This window comes from Kwoniella dendrophila, chromosome 3 (genome assembly GCF_036810415.1).
Source record: "Kwoniella dendrophila CBS 6074 chromosome 3, complete sequence".
Lineage (NCBI taxonomy): Eukaryota > Fungi > Basidiomycota > Tremellomycetes > Tremellales > Cryptococcaceae > Kwoniella > Kwoniella dendrophila.
Window position 1 is genome coordinate 1,298,861 of NC_089478.1, and position 17,811 is coordinate 1,316,671.

General features: G+C 37.9%; 5 protein-coding genes across 5 annotated transcripts; 3 read left to right on the forward strand and 2 right to left on the reverse strand.

Moving 5' to 3' along the window:
• Positions 1-80: 80 nt before the first annotated feature.
• L201_002782 (uncharacterized protein) lies at positions 81-2,112 on the reverse strand (the record flags this gene model as incomplete). The annotated part of the gene is made up of 12 exons (XM_066218550.1): positions 81-146; positions 210-349; positions 412-476; positions 572-626; positions 698-779; positions 853-974; positions 1,054-1,092; positions 1,172-1,239; positions 1,351-1,408; positions 1,684-1,690; positions 1,765-1,792; positions 2,012-2,112. 12 exons carry the CDS (start codon positions 2,110-2,112, stop codon positions 81-83), a joined length of 831 nt encoding a protein of 276 aa, XP_066074647.1.
• Positions 2,113-4,131: 2,019 nt separating this feature from the next.
• On the forward strand, positions 4,132-8,073 carry L201_002783 (uncharacterized protein; the record flags this gene model as incomplete). Its single annotated transcript, XM_066218551.1, has 15 exons — positions 4,132-4,406; positions 4,464-4,653; positions 4,712-4,997; positions 5,061-5,305; positions 5,366-5,497; positions 5,559-5,763; positions 5,828-5,922; positions 5,987-6,253; positions 6,332-6,428; positions 6,494-6,677; positions 6,765-7,105; positions 7,221-7,453; positions 7,539-7,601; positions 7,660-7,725; positions 7,810-8,073. 15 exons carry the CDS (start codon positions 4,132-4,134, stop codon positions 8,071-8,073), a joined length of 2,943 nt encoding a protein of 980 aa, XP_066074648.1.
• A 916-nt stretch (positions 8,074-8,989) lies between these two features.
• Positions 8,990-11,681, reverse strand: L201_002784 (biotin-[acetyl-CoA-carboxylase] ligase; the record flags this gene model as incomplete). The annotated part of the gene is made up of 5 exons (XM_066218552.1): positions 8,990-9,284; positions 9,364-9,598; positions 9,682-10,055; positions 10,126-11,222; positions 11,307-11,681. 5 exons carry the CDS (start codon positions 11,679-11,681, stop codon positions 8,990-8,992), a joined length of 2,376 nt encoding a protein of 791 aa, XP_066074649.1.
• Positions 11,682-12,126: 445 nt separating this feature from the next.
• L201_002785 (uncharacterized protein) lies at positions 12,127-13,546 on the forward strand (the record flags this gene model as incomplete). The annotated part of the gene is made up of 6 exons (XM_066218553.1): positions 12,127-12,325; positions 12,384-12,648; positions 12,727-12,863; positions 12,953-13,070; positions 13,137-13,294; positions 13,380-13,546. The coding sequence occupies 6 exons, from the start codon at positions 12,127-12,129 to the stop codon at positions 13,544-13,546; spliced, it is 1,044 nt and encodes a 347-aa protein (XP_066074650.1).
• A 662-nt stretch (positions 13,547-14,208) lies between these two features.
• On the forward strand, positions 14,209-17,368 carry L201_002786 (uncharacterized protein; the record flags this gene model as incomplete). The annotated part of the gene is made up of 6 exons (XM_066218554.1): positions 14,209-14,958; positions 15,042-15,218; positions 15,277-16,110; positions 16,188-16,726; positions 16,845-17,217; positions 17,309-17,368. The coding sequence occupies 6 exons, from the start codon at positions 14,209-14,211 to the stop codon at positions 17,366-17,368; spliced, it is 2,733 nt and encodes a 910-aa protein (XP_066074651.1).
• Positions 17,369-17,811: the final 443 nt, after the last annotated feature.

Below are 17,811 nucleotides of genomic sequence, written 5' to 3' on the forward strand. Positions count from 1 at the left end.
AATGTTGGGACTGAAGAAGAAATGCACAGTGACCTTGTCACTTTAAGTTATGGAGTCTATCTGACCCAGACGATATCAAGTCAATACATCTTCGTGGCATAAACAGCAAATAATCTTTGATAATATCCAGCATTTGGCTTGGTAAGCTGTGGTCCAACGGGAACGTCAGCTTTTCACTCCGAATACAATCTGTCAGTCGATAAACTTACCTCCGTTAAACAAGATTGTAACAAAATTTCCAATTCATGTTGATCATATCCATGATTCACCAAAGTTGGCAATACCTTTCGCATATTAGCTAAAAGTAATTGAGGATGCATTTGACCTGCTTTAGCCATTGTGAGTGGATCTAAAGAATATTTCATTATCAGCAGCAGCGGGTTGAGAATAAAGCTGTGACGAAAAACTGACCTCCTCTTACGGTTGAGTTCGATCCTGCTGGTACACCCAGATGTTGATGATACGGGGATGAGGTACTGTCGTCGAAGAACCATGAACATCGGTCAGTCAACAACTTTTCGAGCAGAAAAATCCTGTAATCTGGACTCCAGATCAAATATAGGTAACTCACAACACACCGGATATCGCTATCGATGACATTATTTTACTTGGAAAATCTACGTCGACTGACGCCAAAAAGACTTGATCAAACACCACTTCACATTGCGATGAGAGGAGCTGAGAGTGACACACTCACTACCTTGGTTTCCGAACGCAGTGGTTACACAAGTATCCCACTGTTTCAAGCATTTAGGTATTTCTTGGTGGTTTGTTGATACCTTTAGTTTCCATGAGAATCGTAATTAGCTAAAAGACTCCAATCTGACCGGATTAGCGTAAACAGACACTTACATGCTTCGTTTCACATTCTGCAATGACCAATAATCCATCAGGCCTGAGAACCATTGCTAATTTTTCTATCAATCTGGTGTAGTTTGGTATTTCAAGTAAGATTCCTTTTACATGTATGACATCTACAGATACGTGAAGGGATATCATAGTTATCTTGTTAATCTCAGTAACTATTCCGTAATGATGTTGATGCACACTTACCAAATCTCCTTTTTGGCCATGGTAAAGGCTCTTCAACATCTGTTTTTACATATATCAATTAGCCTAATTGTCAAGAACAATTTTGTTACATCAACCCAGAAGCAATTAGAGCACTCACCTACAGCGGCAAAATCAACATTACCATATTTAGATTTATGATTACGATTCATCAGACCCCAATCAATACTACCGTTGGAAGTTGTGTAACCAAACCTAATGATCAGTAGGTTTGAACACGTATATATGTGTGGCAATGCTTTGAAGTTGTACTGGGGAAACAACGGTGAAGAAACTCACTCTACACCTAAAACATCACTGTATTGATGCGTGTTGGCAATCTCGATAGCCCAGGTACCTTTATACGTAAATGGGATCAACAGCCATAAGCGAGAATGTGAAACATCGTGTAAGGTGAGAAAGTAGCGCGCAAGGTGGGCATTCCGTATGTGTATCCATGTCGGTGAAAGCGGAACATTTGGCGGTTGTCAAGTTACCATAGTACAGAGGTCGTGTGAGTATAAAATCAAGAAAGCCAAAGAGGTGGGAATTGGTTCACAGAGGGCATAATAGACGATCGTTAGTATTCGTACGATCCTCTTAGGTTTTGCATTTTGAAGGTTTTCGACGTACCAGTGCCCTGTAGAGGTTGAAATCGTTGTAAAAATCAGCTTCTGTACTAAAAAAGAGATTTAATGGTTAATTTATACTTACGGTACCAACATCAAGAACAGCAGCTCGCCTTTTGGTCAAATGTACATTATGCAAATGAGCATTTATCACTTCCGTGTGATACGGTTCCATTATCGTTTTGTGCAAAGCATGAAGTGCGTTAAGCCTTTATACGGAACAACAAGTGACAGGTGAAGAGAAATGATCAGTACCATACAGCGAAAATTACGGACGGTGTGGTTTATAAAGTCGTAAGACTCTGATTCACGATGTTGAGGCTTGAACTTACCTGTCTTTTTCAGATAATCCAGGATTCCAGAAAGAGCTTGAAGAAGGAGCGATATTCCTGAGTTGTTTGCCAGAATACGAAGACATTGTTGGTAGATTCATGTTTGTGCGACCGTTTGAATTCTGATCAGATTGATAACGATGCGTCTGTTCTCTATTAAAAGGAGAAGATGTTGAATCAAGAAAAGAAGTCATGTTGATGAAAAGGTTTGTAATATGCTTGAGTACGTGGCTTGGAAGATTTCACTTTAAGTTTGACAAACAGATTGACGATTGAAGCTTTACTCTAAAATGGCAGATATGGTTATCCGGCAGAAAGGAATATTGAGTCTTGTACGTCAAGCGTGATCGCCACCAAAATTATGATAGATTTACTTGTTTGTATGGTGCAATAAAGACGCTACGTTGTTTTATCTTGAGATTAGACAGTTAAACTTTTCTTTTGCCCGGAGGAGGGCGTAATAGGAATCAATAACTGAAGTTTTGGTGTTCAGTCAAACAATCAGGTCCGAATGGATTGGCGAATAGTGATCTCTGAAGTGAAGTGCAGGTGCTAATCGATTTGTGACTCTGCTTGTTATTGCTGGAGATGATATACGATAGGATGTGTAAATACACTTCGTTTCGCTGATGACAAAGTTAGAAATAATCTAAAAAAGCTAAGAAATTGGTACGTACTGTGTGTGCAATTCGATCGTTATCGGTTCAGTGTATCACCGAGGTCCATATTTACATCACAATGTATGCGTCAACATCTATGCATTTAGACAATCGATAGATTTTACATCATGGGCAAAAGTGCAAATCCGAATAGTTGTTTGCGGATAAAGGGAACGAAATTTCAAAAAGAACGATAACAACGCCCTTTTGTCTCACTTCCCAAGCTAAAGTGATCGGCCTAGATTTTTGTCAATACGTTGATGAGCTATGATGATTAGCACTGTCAGTCACTTTTTGAGTACATCGAAAGGTATATCACGTATTGATCGACCAACCAAGTCCTAGTAATTTCAAGCGTGTTCATTTCACTTGTTACGTGAGGCACGCTAGATGAAGGTCAATGCGTAAGCAGATTGTAAGTATCAAGGGTGAAAGTCGTGTTTATATTGATGAGGACTTTGCTAATCTCGGCTATGAAGCGTATAAGTAATGTCGTTGTTAGGAAAAACTTGATCTATAAAGTGTTAAATCGTTTTCTTTGACACACATCAAAGAAATTAAACTTTAAGGTAGCGGAGATGGGTTTACAACCAAGCTAACGGAAAGGATGGTGTGTTTAAACCATAAAGCTAATTTTCAGCATGTATTCCTATGAGAATGATGGTACAGTGTTGAGAAAACGATTGACCCTGCTTATAGGGTGTGTGAAGGTGTGGGCGTTGATGCGTGTAAAGGGCGTATTAAGACTGATGAATTGTTGATCTAGTCAAGTTCATTGATCGTGTATCTATTCCTCAACTGAGAACATTGCCCGACCTATGTTGTATGGTAGTTGTTGCAGGTTGCGTTTTGATGACTTGGCATTCAGTTTTCGGATGACAGCCTAGACTGTATCGATTGTACTCGCATAGATCGTCTATTCTACAGTGTTGGGGGATTGATTAGGACTTCCCCAATTTATCGTGACAAGTGAAAGATCCGCAATTGCATCCTTTGAAAACTGAACAGCAGACACACGCCAACCAGCAATCTACGATTTGAAACTGGCGCCCTTTTGGGATTGAAACTTTTGATCTCCGTTCCAGGATTTGGTTGCTGTAGTTTGAGGGATCGTTTCAAGTGAATCGATTGCAATAGAGAAACTAGGTGTAGGAAGTGACTTACAACTGCATGCAATGTCAAAAGCACGAAGATCAACAAGAAACTGACCTCTTTTACTGAGTAAAGCGGTGATCTCCACCTTTACTGAACGATTATTAATTTCGATGTAAACAAATTGATTCCGCTGACAAGCGCGTTATGATAACGGAATCTGTCGCGTAAAAAGTAAATGACAACAGAATGCAATGTTGACAAAAAGCAGGATCAGTTCATTGTTCAATTTCTTCCTATGATTTAATGCAATAAGAATAACACTGGTGGACATCAAAGAGGGAGGCGTCTCTTCTCCCAATCGTCAACATGTCAAGCCGACCAGTATCATCACAATCGGCACATCGTCCGAGACCCCCTTCAACATCATCCTCTCGTTCACCTTTAGAACAACTAGTTTACTCACTTGTACCTTCTCTCGCACCACCAAGATCACATAGGACCAGTCTAGACGTCAGATCAGGTAGATCATCAGTAGCTAGCTCAAGACCAGATAGCAGAGCTGAAGTTGACGATGTTACCGAAAGGGAACGTAAAGAGAGAGTAAAAGAATTGATGGAATGGTGTGAAGAAATTATGGAAAGGTAAGCTGGTCGTCCGATTACAAAAGATTTTAGCTTATATAATTGCTGCTCAATCAGTCGCTTGCCATCATCAACACCACTGTCAGCTTCCACACTTCCAGATACAGCGAAACGGATTTTACTACAATCGAATTCTCGTATTGATGGCAGGTCAGCTTCAAGGCAAAGTAGTAGAGGTGAATCTAGTTCAAGCGGATCTGAAAGGGCTATGAGGTTCAGTGGAGTTTGGAATAAGCTTGAGAAAGGGGTGAGCAGCTGAACTTCACAGATTCGGGGTTATTGCGAAGCTAACAGTAATTCGTTAGCGTTTATTATCATCACCTTCACCACATTTGCAATTCCTCCTCTCCTTGTCTGAATTCAACCCTCATAACGTACCAGCCAAGCCATTAAGCACTAATGGTAGTTCGGCAGCCTCATCAAGTCGAGCTATGCCGCCTCCACCTGTCCCCGCAACATTTCCTTCTAATCAACCTAGTTCTTCAAGACAAGCATTAGCAGATACGGGATCAACGAATCTGCCCACATTAGATTTCGATGTAAAAGGTAAAAGTAAAGCGGAAGTATTGAAAGCTTGGAGGAAATCAAAATGTGAATATCACCTCAGTGAAACTCAAAGGTTGTACTATACTTACTGACTTCTTGATTCATCAGCACAAAAACCTTTCCCACAACATTTATTGCTTCGAGATACGCTATACCTGTTACAAGGCATTGATGGTCGTTATGTCAGATTTGCAATACGGCCACCAAAAGAACAGAATCCGTATTTAACAGAAAAAGGTAGAGCGGGCGAAGGAGTAGGCTTTCCTTTAGGTAAAGATGGTGCGATCAATCAAGAGGAAGAAGGTGAAGAAGGTGATATAGTAGGAATCGAAATTGTTGCTGATCAGCCGAAAGTAAGTTGGTTGGCTCACTTAACGCGTTGAATATTACTGAGCTTATTTCACCTTGTATAGGATGGATACATATCGAAACCTACTCAGACTATCCTGATGCAACTATCGGAAATGGGAATGTTGTATAGACAAGTAACGGATTTTATTAGCTCGAAGCAGGCCGGAGAAGGTAAAGGAGGTATGACTGAGCAGGTGAGCGAGATCCTGAGTTGTTTGGAATCGAACGATACTAAGACCCTTGATTTGTGCACAGAGTTTATGTCATTTCCTTCATCATGAGCTATCAGAGTACCATCGATTACTGGCCGTGCTGGAGTCGCAAATGAATCAGACGTTCTCGGACGACAATGAACCGCCAGCCGATGGGGCAGGTTTAACTCTGATGAGGTTAGGTCTCTGGACGGAAGAGATGAAACTGAAACTGAAGCAGATGAGTCTGGTAGTTGAAGAGGCGAAAAGTGAGTTACAATGAGGGCAATCGCATGCGTGCAAATAACTAACAGCCTTCAAATATGGTTTTAGAGACACACGGAGGAGCATTGGTATCTAAAATACATAAGCACACGAGTCACGGCGATCCTCTCATACGAAGATTTACTGATCAGATACTGGAAGAAGTAAGCCTTGCACTCATTTATTCCTGGCAGAATGTAATTAACGTACAGGTCTCCGCTTTCGCAGGTGTCTAAACCTTTCTTTGGTACATTACAAAAATGGATATTTTCGGGGGATCTTCATGATCCATTTAACGAATTTTTCGTTCAGTTAAATCCAGAAACTACATCCTTACGCGATCACGGTAGGATATCGCCAGCTGGAGATGTTGGTTTTGAAATGGGTATAGATTCTCTAGGTAGAACAGATGAAGCTCAAACTATTTGGGAAAAGAAATACGTTTTTGTGAAAGGTATGGTTCCTGGATTTGTCAGTGAAGAATTTGGTAAAAAAGTAAATTTTTCCCTTTTCTCTATTTAAACTTCTTCCCAAGTAAATGTAGATTAATGCTGATCATGAAATCCATCATAGATTTTCTCTACTGGAAGAAGTTTGAATTTCATTAGATATAGTTGTGGTGACAGTGATTGGATTGAGACTCAGGCTAAACTTGCTAACGCAGGACGAGGTGAGCTTTTGCATGTAGATTTGACGCTCAAAAGCAAGCTCTGATGTATGTCTGTCCTTTCATAGCACTCAAATATAGTGATTTAGCGGGATTAGAAAGATCAATCGATGATGCTTATTCCATAGCGAGTCAAAGGCTATTGGAGATATTCTTCGATAAATTCATTCTGTTAGAACATCTGAGAGCATTGAAATCATATCTCATGCTTGGTGCAGGTGATTTTACTGAATTACTAATGGAAGCTCTAGCGTGAGTTTCCCTCTCATTCAGCTCACTACTGTGTATTCGTTGATTGATACAGGAGGAATCACTAATGATGCTATTTTGCGCCTATAGACCAAGATTATCTAAACCTGCAATCTCATTATATCGACATCATTTAACATCAGATTTAGAATCAGCTATTCGAGGATCAAATGCACAATTTGATAATCCAGAAATATTGAAAAGATTAGATGCAAGGATTTTAGAGTATTCACATGGTGAAACAGGTTGGGATTGTTTCACTCTAGAATATAAAGTTGAACAACCTTTAAATACAATTTTAAACCAAAAATCAATGTTGGATTATGATAAATTATTTAATCATTTATGGAAATTGAAAAGAGTTGAATCGAGTTTAACTCAAAATTGGATTAGAGTTACTTCTTCTTCCAAAGTTTATGAGAAATTACCAGGTAAATTGAACGTTTTCCTTTATGAACAATCCAATCGTTCAATATATACCTTTCTACGCCACCGATTAATTTCAAAGCTATAACAACTGATTTTACGTTGAATTTACTGATCTAGGCTTAAGTAATGATTGGCATCATTGTAGAATTGTTCAATCAGAAATGGTACATTTCCTGAGAAATCTTCAAGCTTTTTATCAATTAGAAGTTATTGAATGTTCATGGAAAGATTTGATTGATTTTACAGAAAAGAGACAAGGCGACTTAGATGCTTTGATTAATGCTCACAGGGAATACTTAGATAGAGTAGTTAAAAAAGTTTTATTGTTAAGTAATAAAAGAGATAAAGAGGTAAGTGGATACATGTGTCTCTTTTACAAATAAATGTCTTGAGTGAGGAAGACAGACCAACTGACGCATAATTACGAATGACCAGGAAATACTTCTTGATGCTGTTAGAGATGCTCTGGATTATATACTCCAATTCAGGGATGCTACAGTGAGTGATTAGTTTATATGGTAATTGAGAGAATCTGAATTGACGACGTCATCTTCAGGACGATCTATACGGCTGGTCGTTAGCTGAAGCAACAAGATTAGACCGTGAAAGGGATTCAGAGAGAGTAAGTCGGATTTCTCTTGATGGGAATTTAGCAAATGACTATCGAAGTGAATCTCACTTACGAATTCTTTTCTCGATGAAATAGGGATTATATACAATACCAACGACAGATTCCCCAACATTATCTTTAAATCAATTACATTCAATAAAACAACGTATAAAACAATGTTCAAATTCATTCCAAGATAAATTAATTTCAATATGTCATTTAGCAGGTTCACATAATGATTTAGATATTAGATTTTTAGCTATTAGATTAGCTTGGAACGGTCATTATTCTTTGAGGAAATCATCAAAACCTCATGGACTGATAGGTGAAAGAAGTTCTGCTAGATCGAATCGGGGTTAAGAGATGAATACTTGGAGGAGTAGTAGACATGCATATAATCAAGTTTGTATATTGAGTTATAATATTCCAATGAATATCTAGTACAAATGCGAGAAAGCAAACAGAGATACACAAGTTCTATCTGTATACAGTGATGGACTTACATATGAACGATATGCTTACGTCGAAATAAATCTGATTATCTGATGAAGAAAGGGAGATTATTCGTCTCACATCTATCACATATGATCAGTGACAATCTCACTGTTCAGCTGTCTAGATATTTACATCTAGACAATCTTGTATATCTAAGCAAATTGAAGTAAGATAGATGTATTTCTCTCTTTATCTATCCAAATACAAGTAGAAATGTAAATACCTTGTAAATTTGATAGTGCGAGCTAATCAAAAATCCCCTAAAACAAACTTTTAGTTACCTATTTCTAAGCAATAAAAGGGTATTAAAGAGAATATAATGAAAAGCCAAAGATTGAAAATTAAATCATTTCGTGAAAACAAAATAATATTTTTGATCTTCCGATAGCTGTGACATCCCTAACGTTTATGTTTTTGGGGCTAGTGACGTGTCTAAGCTCGGTTCTTGTGAAAACGAAGAATGTAAAGAAAAAAATGAAATTGAAATGAGAAAGAACAGTAGTGATTATGTGAATGTGAAAGCAGCGTAAGAGGAAAGAAAGACAGAGAATAACGAAGGGGAAGAATGATTGGTAAAATTAGTCAGTTATTCAATTTTCGGTATACACCCACTGAACATGTCAGTGACTTCACGCAGATCAATTAGCTAAATTATGGTTTTAGCTAGAAGAAAACCAGAGAACAAATATACAACCGTAGTATCCATCATGCTTGAGGAACGATTCCTCGTTTTCCTGATTATACAACCTGTTTTAAGACCTAAGTTACCCAATAAACTAAATTATATTTTTCTTTTGATTAAACCGCTCATCAAATCAAAACTATTTCCGTCAGGTTGTAAATCCACAAATTCAGTTTTACTTGAATTACTGGATGAGGAAGAAGAAGAAGAAGGATTATATCGATCTTCTGAATTGTCCACATTTCTATTATATAAAGGTGTTAATCCATTTGAAGTTCCAGCTGCAGATTTCGATTTGATTGGTATACAACGTAATAATCCATGATCTGGTGTAATTGATAATATCCTCAATGGTGTATGTGGTTCTGTTGTCGTTAAAGTTACTTCTTGACCACTATATCGCCCAATTCAAAATCAGCCACAATCGTCTTATAGGAGGACACTTTGATGGATTTAATGTGAGATCTACTCACGAATGTAACCATCTACCATGATATTCATCCATAAATCCTTTAAATCCTTTTTCTTCTATAAATTGCTCCCATTTAGAATCGAAAGAATTCATGATTTTTGCAAATGTACCCTCCATTGTAGGAGGAGTAGGTAATGCTTTATTGGATGCTGTCGAAGATATTTTGGCTGCAAGCAAAGAATGTAATTGCGATAAAGATGTTGTAGGTAAAGCATTTAGGACGTTTATTCCGCAACCTAGACAATACAAGAGAATTCCACTGTCGATCAGCAACAGGTATACGTAGGGATTCGATATAAAGGTTTTAATCATGACCTACCAACAACAATTCTCCATTTACCACCAACGAAATTTGTATTTACTAAAATACCACCTAATTTAGCTTTACCTTTTTTACCTGAACCTATCTCCGTTCCTCCGACACCTTCAACTTCAGCATAAATATCATTTGGCCATTTAATTCTTACACCTAATTTACCATCTTCGTCAACTGCTTCACAAACTGCTAATGCCATTATATATTGAATAAAAACCATTTTATTCAATAACGAAGCAGGTAAATCTAATAGTAAGGAGAATTGTAAACATCCAGGTGGTGATAACCATATATTTGATCCTCTACCTCTGCCTGATAATTGAAATGAAGCTAAAAAGGCTAATGGTGCTGTGAGATTGGTAAGTAATAAAGGGTTTCTGCAATCAGGTTGAATTCTGTCAGTTGTTGAATCACCCTTATAGCCAAAATTGGAGACCAGCAACTCACCGATCAAGCATCGTCTGAGTACTGGTGACTGTTTCTCCATAGATGATCAAATCGCCTAAAGCACAGTTGTCACCTTGATCACTTTTACGCATTACACCTGATCTTCTGCCGGTACTCTTCCTAGCAGCATCCAATTCAGACCAATACGTTGAAAAGTTGAACAAAGGTGTCCATCTAGGTGTGTAAGGTATGGTAGATGAAGGTAATAAGACTGTCTTAGGTATAGAGTGGAAGTCGGGTGGTTGTGGGATTGGTGGTGAAGCTTCACCTGAAGAATCGATATTCAGTTTTTCAATTGAGGGAGTCTCGAGCGTCGGCTGATCGCGTCGTTTCTTGGCTAACCAACGTGTCACTTCATCTTCTGATGATGAGTTAAGATCTTTAGATGTAGATTTGATTGGACCGAAACTTAGTTGATCATTGCCATCTTTCAGTATCTGCCAACCATTTTCTGAATTCATTTTACCATTCAACTCTTTCTTGGAGACGGCGTTTGTTGATAGTTCCGGTAAATTTGGATGAGAAAGTATGAAAAGAGGTGATGGATGAGTGGGATGTAATAATAATTTTGGATCTTCTTCTCCATCAATTTCACTTGTGCTTCCTCCTTCATTACTACCGTTATTATCACTTTGTTTTCTACTCCTGCTTGGTGGATTCAGACCAAGTAAAATTAAAAGTTCTTCTACCCATTCGATTCTAGCTTTATCACTAGCCTCGATTTCATCAATTTCAGGTGGATTTCCCAATTTATTTATAGCTAATTTTGCTGGTGGATCATTTAATGGATATTCAGGATGCAAAGAGCACAAAATTGATTTTCCTTTACCATTTTCTGTCAAAACGACTGCAACAGGTTCTTTTTCACCATTTTTCGTTATCACATCAGCATACCTAGCTAATACTTTGACGTTTGTTGGTAAAGGTGAAGGTAATATAAAATGCCCTCCACCATTATAGTATATATGGTCTAAAGATCGATGGTTTGAAGTAGAAGAAGAAGGTTCAAGGAATAACGATACGGCTCTTGATCCTGATTCAGAAGCATATTGAAAACCGGGAAATGTTGGTCCTTCACTTATGCCAGGGAAGAATGCCTGTAGAGGGTTCGAAAAGAACGCTGTGTAAGCTATTACAAATTACCATGATGAAAATGATTCTCAAGGGGAGAAAAGTCTTACTAAGTCTCTTTCACCTTTAACTTCCATTGGACCAGCAACCTCAAAATTGACTTGTTTTGTACCGAAATAAGCACCAGCGCATATTCCTAAGTATCTACCACCATTTTCAACATATTCTTTGATTTTTATTGTGATTTTACGTTTTATAGTTAATTCTTCAACGAAAGGTAAATCTCTTCCACCTGGAATAACCAACAATGCACAATTTTCTTGCCATGGCTGTGAGTGGAGTACTTCAGGTGTTACAGGTTGTACAGTATAATGAGGTAGAAGTAATAGAGATAATGTTAATATTGTATGTGACAACGATAATGGTGATACACCAGGTCCAGAATATACTAAGACTTGATGTGCTGAAGATGATGGACCTGGCATGTTTTAGAGCATAGACAGACTCCGTCAACGAGCTGTGGAACCACAAACTGCTTCTTCTTGCTTATTCGAGGTTTATCTGATTATATCCACAAGATGTACAAGAGGCTATACAAGAGAGAGATGAGAGATGGGGGAAGTGTCATGGACATCCCCAAACTGGAGACCAGAATTTCGCTTGTGAGATGCAACTTTCGGCTTTGGTCGTCCGGCCGGAAAACTGCCGCTTACATTGTCTGCCGCGCGAAGCCACGTGACAAGCGCAACAAGAAGGAGATGGAGCGCGACTCCGCAGAAAAGTCAAACGAGCGTAAGAATCGATAGTCTCTGGTAAAGTGATGATGATATGATTCACCTTTGACTGCTTTGGTCAATATTAATGTTTTGGTATTACAATCACGACAAAATTGATATCATATCAATTCGAGTCATACGACAAGCCATTGAAATGGGTAAACCATCGAAAGAACGAAACCAGCGTGCTCCTGCTCGAGGCAGAGGTAGAGGACGAGGTGGTGGTGCTTTCTCAGCAGCTAGAGGTGGAGGTACTGGAAGGCAAAAAGGTATAGCATCTAAAAGGCAGGAAGAAGCAGTTGACGATGAGGAAGTCTTTAGAAGAGTCATGGCTGGGGAAGCTGTTGAATCGGGTATGCTGGCTCATAATCATTGCCTTTGCGCGAATATACAACTAATTCTTCTGTATAGAAGGTTCATCAAGTGCATCCGGATCTGGATCTGACGAAGAAGCATCGGGATCAGGTTCCGGATCTGAAGATGAAGATGAAGAAGACGATGAAGCAGAAGACAATGAAGATGATGATGAAATTGAATTAGAGGAAATCGATGTACCTGTAGCGATGTGGGATTTCGATCATTGTGATCCAAAACGTTGTTCAGGTAAAAAATTAGCACGTCATGGTTTGATAAACGCTATGAGAATTGGACAAAGATTTAGAGGTATTGTTTTAACGTAAGTGTAAATTCCTCAAACCGTTGATATCAGATGCAGTAATGATATTGATAAATAGTCAATCGGTGGATGGAATAGGCCGAAAGGTAAAAAACCGATATCACCTTCAGACGATGAAATAGTTCAAATGAGTGGATTAGCTGTTGTTGAATGTTCTTGGGCAAGATTAGATGAAGTTCCATTCAATAAAATCAAATCGCCTTATGAGCGACTATGTGAGTGAAACTTCGCATACTAGCTTTTAGCATTTTTGCTATCTTGCAGGATCATGAATTTTTGACTGACCTGACATGAATGTACACAGTACCTTTCTTAATCGCAACTAATCCCGTAAATTATGGTAAACCATGGCGGTTAAATTGTGTAGAAGCTCTTGCAGCTGGGTTTTATATAACGGGACATGCAGATTGGGCAGAGATACTGTGAGTATATTCTCATGTCATCACATTTGGGGTTTGTCCTGATATACATCTATATATGTTTGTCAGATTGAGCAAATTTGCTTGGGGACATTCATTTTACAAGCTCAATGGTCATTTAATTGAAAGATATAGAACTTGTCATACGTCAGAAGAAGTTCAAGCTATGGCTGAATTGATTCAGAAGGAAATGGCAGATGAAAGGGAACAGAGGCAACTTGAGAAACGTGAGTATTAGGGTTTTACCCAATCTCTTAAACCTCAAGCAATACAAATTCGAGATGCTGATATATCCATTATCACTTATCTCAGAGGCGAACGAGGGCGAGGATTTATTACGCGCAAATCCAAACCATATAGGAAATGAATGGGACGATGAAGAAGCTCCTGATTCAGTTGAGGCTGGTGATAGCGAGGATGAAAGAGATGATGTGGAAACTCTGATACAAGGTATAGATAAAGCACATATTGCTGCCTAGTTGTTGAAATTTGCCATCTTACACAATTGTATCGCTATGTACCACATTTATTGGCATCTATGCTGCATTGACAATTGCTTTTTAGACAAGCTTAACGATGTCAATGCTGATATCGTTGCTCAAATATACTCGTTCCCAAAACTCATCGGTTGCTGATTGCATGTGAAATGATGACTCTAAGCAGAGACATGAGTGAACAGCATAGAAAACCTTAACCCGTTAATTAATTAATTATCTATGCTGTTCATAATGAGGGATACTTATCGTGTCTATGTCTTTCGAAGCACGTCTTTCCTACCTAAGAGCAACCAGCACGGTGTAGACACCGATCGTAGCGGTCTGAAAGCTTCCCCAAGGCAATCTAGCGCAGTATTACTGCTTGACTTTCATTTAAAAAGCATTGCAATCTATATTTATAGGCAGAAGAAGTACGATATTGCAACCTTACACCATAGAGGATAAGTGGCAAAATTAGCGGAATGCACATTACGTTGTTACGGGTTTTTGGCGCACAACTAAGGCACAGAGATCTCTGACTATCGCGTTCACTGAAATTAAAACAAAAACAACAACAACACAGAGAGTGTTGCAATATGTAGTTCTCATCACTGTTTCGTGTCTTATCACTGATAACAAAAATCAACTATTTCAACCAAAATTACATGCCGATCGCTATCAATATGAGCTCGCGTCCAGAGTCAGGGGCGACATCACCAATATCGTCACGAATGACCAAAGCGGCATTCTTTCGAGCTAGATCACCACCTATAGATCGATTCAATGGAAGTACAAGTCCTAATGGATATAATAACATGTCAACTGAAGGAGGTTATGGTAACTTGAACGACTTAGCAGGAAGATTCGATGCTGCTACAAGGCTTGAACAATCCTCAGCTGGAGCTGGACCAAGTACTAATAGTAGATATAGTCCTAATGATCAACAACAGCAGGAAAGAGCATATACACCTACACAATATTCAGATAATAGTCCACTATCAAATTTAGAGGCTCCACAAGCATATCATCATAACGACAATAGTAACGGATACTTTGATTCTTCACCTGCAACAGACGGACATGCACCTACTTTAGATAGAGTACAAAATCCACCTTCACGTAGAGGTCCTTCACCAGTAAGAAGAAGATCAACTACAAAATCTCAACGAAAAACTGCACCTATAACGCCGAATAATCTGACATCGAATATACATGGTGCGATGACCGCTCCTGAATCATCTTATAGTCATGATCAAGGAACGTATGAGAATGGATATACGGAGAAAGACAATGCTATAATGGGATTTGCTCAAGGATCAGATGAGATGTTGCTAGCCCTTTTAGCTGGACAAGCTGCTGTAGATTGTGAAAGACTACCGATAGGTGGATGGGAGGAGGTTGAGGGGTGGAAGAAGGTGTGTGCTAGCTGGACTCTCATTATGCTTACAACATGCACAAGAGGTGGATGGTATTTGCTAATATAGTGTTTGTTGTACAGGAATTGTCCATCTTATCGAATAGGTTAGAATCATTACAATCGAGGCATCAGCGAGAAATCAAAATCTTGACTGCGGCAAAGACGCTGCAGAAGCTCAACAATTCAAACAAAAGGATGTCAAGACAAACGATGGAAAGTCTGGAACAAGCTGAGAAAAGGGTAGAAGCTGCTGAGAAGGTAAGTTATAGCTTGTGCATAATGATTTGTGGCTGATCTTTCGACATCGATCTGATAGGAGGTGTATGTCTTGCAAGATAGAGAAGCTGGTTTACGTAGGAGACTAATGGAACACTGGTCTGGAGTTATGGCGTGGGAAGTTAGAAGATTGGAGAAAAGTTCAGCTGAGACCCAATTGAGATACGATGAACAATCTATGAAAATCAATGAACTGAAAGATCGAGAAGCCGAATTAATCAGACAAGTTTCTGAGAAACAGAACAGGGTTCAAGAATTAGAAGAAATGGTTATCGAAATGGGTAGACGTGAAAGAGCCATAGAGGAGGAAATCAAGGAAATCGATCAACATCGTTTACAATTACAAAACGAACAGCAGACCTGGTCTAACGAGAGGGAAGCTTTCAAGATTGAAAGGGATAACTGGACATTTGAAAAGAAATCATGGAATCAAGAAAGATCTAAATTTGAAAATGAAAGATCAATATGGAATAATGAAAGAAATCAATATGAAAACGAAAAACGACATTTCATGGAGGAAAGAACAAACTTGTTAAGTGATAGACAAAGATTAATGACAACATCAAGTCAAGCTACAGAGAAAGATAGAGCTACGATGGATCAAATTCGTCTATCCTTAGGAAGTATATTAAATAGAAAAATGGGCTCAGTAAATGAGAATGAAGTTTTACCTTCGTTAGAAGAAATCAAAAATCTAATATCAAGAAGAGAAAGAGAAGTTGTAAATTTAAGAGATGAGATGAAAGAGGTTAATATGGGGTTAGAAGAAGAATTAAAGAGAGTTGGAGAAGATAGGAATGTCTGGAAGACTAAATTGGATCAAGCTGAGACTGCCAGAAGAGAGGAGAATATGGCGTTGACAAAGAAAATAAGGGTGAGTCAGGTATCTACCGATATTTTATGAATATTATTCAATAAAACAAACTGACTAATACGACTTGCTATATACAGAATCAACAAGACCAAATCAATGATCTCTCCTTACGAAATGAATCTCTATCTTCATCTTTAAAAGCTGCTCAAACTGCTGTAACGACTATGTCGAGAGAAAGTCCCAAATCACCATCTTCATCTGCTTCTGATTCTAGTAATATGATAAGAACATTACAATCTCAAGTAGATGGATTAACAGGTGAACTTGAATCAATTGCAAATCAATTTAATTCTATATGGTCAATATTACCTTCATCATCAAAAAGAATTCAAGCAGATTTAATTGATTCTATAACTGGAAATAGTAATTCATCATTATCATCACCAAGTAAAAATATAAATTTTTCAGCTTTACAAGATTTATATATACCACATAATGAAAAAGTAGGTAATATAAATGAAACTTTGATAAGAATTAAAGGTGTTATTGAAGATAGTAAAATATTAGTTGAAAGAGTTATAAAAATGACAAAAGAAAGAGAATTGTTAAAAGGTAATGCAGCAAAAGCTAAAAAATTAGTTGAAGAAAGTACAAAGAGTTTAGAAACTTATCAACAGTGAGTGAACGTAATCTTTTCTTCCAAGAGAGGTTATCAACGTCCTGAATGACTCTGTTGGTCTTGAACATGAGAGCTGATATAATGCCTTTATCATTTTGATCAATATTTGAGTTAGACAAGTAGCAGTATTAGAAGATCAATTAGCTAAATCAGGATCAACAGAATCACATTTCTTGGATGAATTAAATGATTTACAAATGACTTTAGATTCAGCAAATCAAACTAAAAGACAATTAGAATCAAAATTAAAAGAAGAAAAGGAAATTAATCAAAGATTAAATGAAGTAAATGAACATTTATCTTCAAAAACTCTAGATTTAACTCAACAATTAGCTTTAATTGAAGATCAACAACAATATCAACCGAATTCATCAATTTCATCTAAAGAAGAATTGAATAATTTAAAGAAAAAATTGAAAGAAGCTGAACAAGAACAAGATGAAGAAAGAATGAAATCACAATCACAAAGAATACAATTACTTGATGAGGTGAGTTAAAAAATCATAAAATTACAGCTCATTATCGTGTCATACTGACTGATATTCAAATCCCTGTTCTTCAATTTTCCCTATAATTCAGCTCAATTCTTTACAGGCTGAAGTTGGAGACTTAAGAAAACAACTTCGATCAAAAGCTTAAAATACAATTTGGATGCAATGACAAAAGTGGCTCGACACAAAGGTTTAGACAGACAATACGATAAATGTTATGGTATTTCAATAACAAGGATACGTGTTTTCTTTTACGATTTACGATTTGACGGTTCTTCTATAATTTACTACTTTTCTGTTGTGAGATAGATGCTATGCTTGGATGGATGCTTTTGTTTCACTACCTGTTAGGCAGTTGAACATGTTACAAATAAGCATGATCACACTGAGAAAACTTCCCCAGAGGACCAATTCCAAAGACATGCTCATGATTGAGGTCCCGAGAGGTCGTTTACATATTGACATCATTACCGCTCACTAAATGTATTCAACCTCTCTCGTCCACATAATTTAATATAGACATATATAAATGTAAGTATTCAGCGTGAAAAAACTCGTCACTGCGTCTCAAGATGCATTCTTCATTCACTT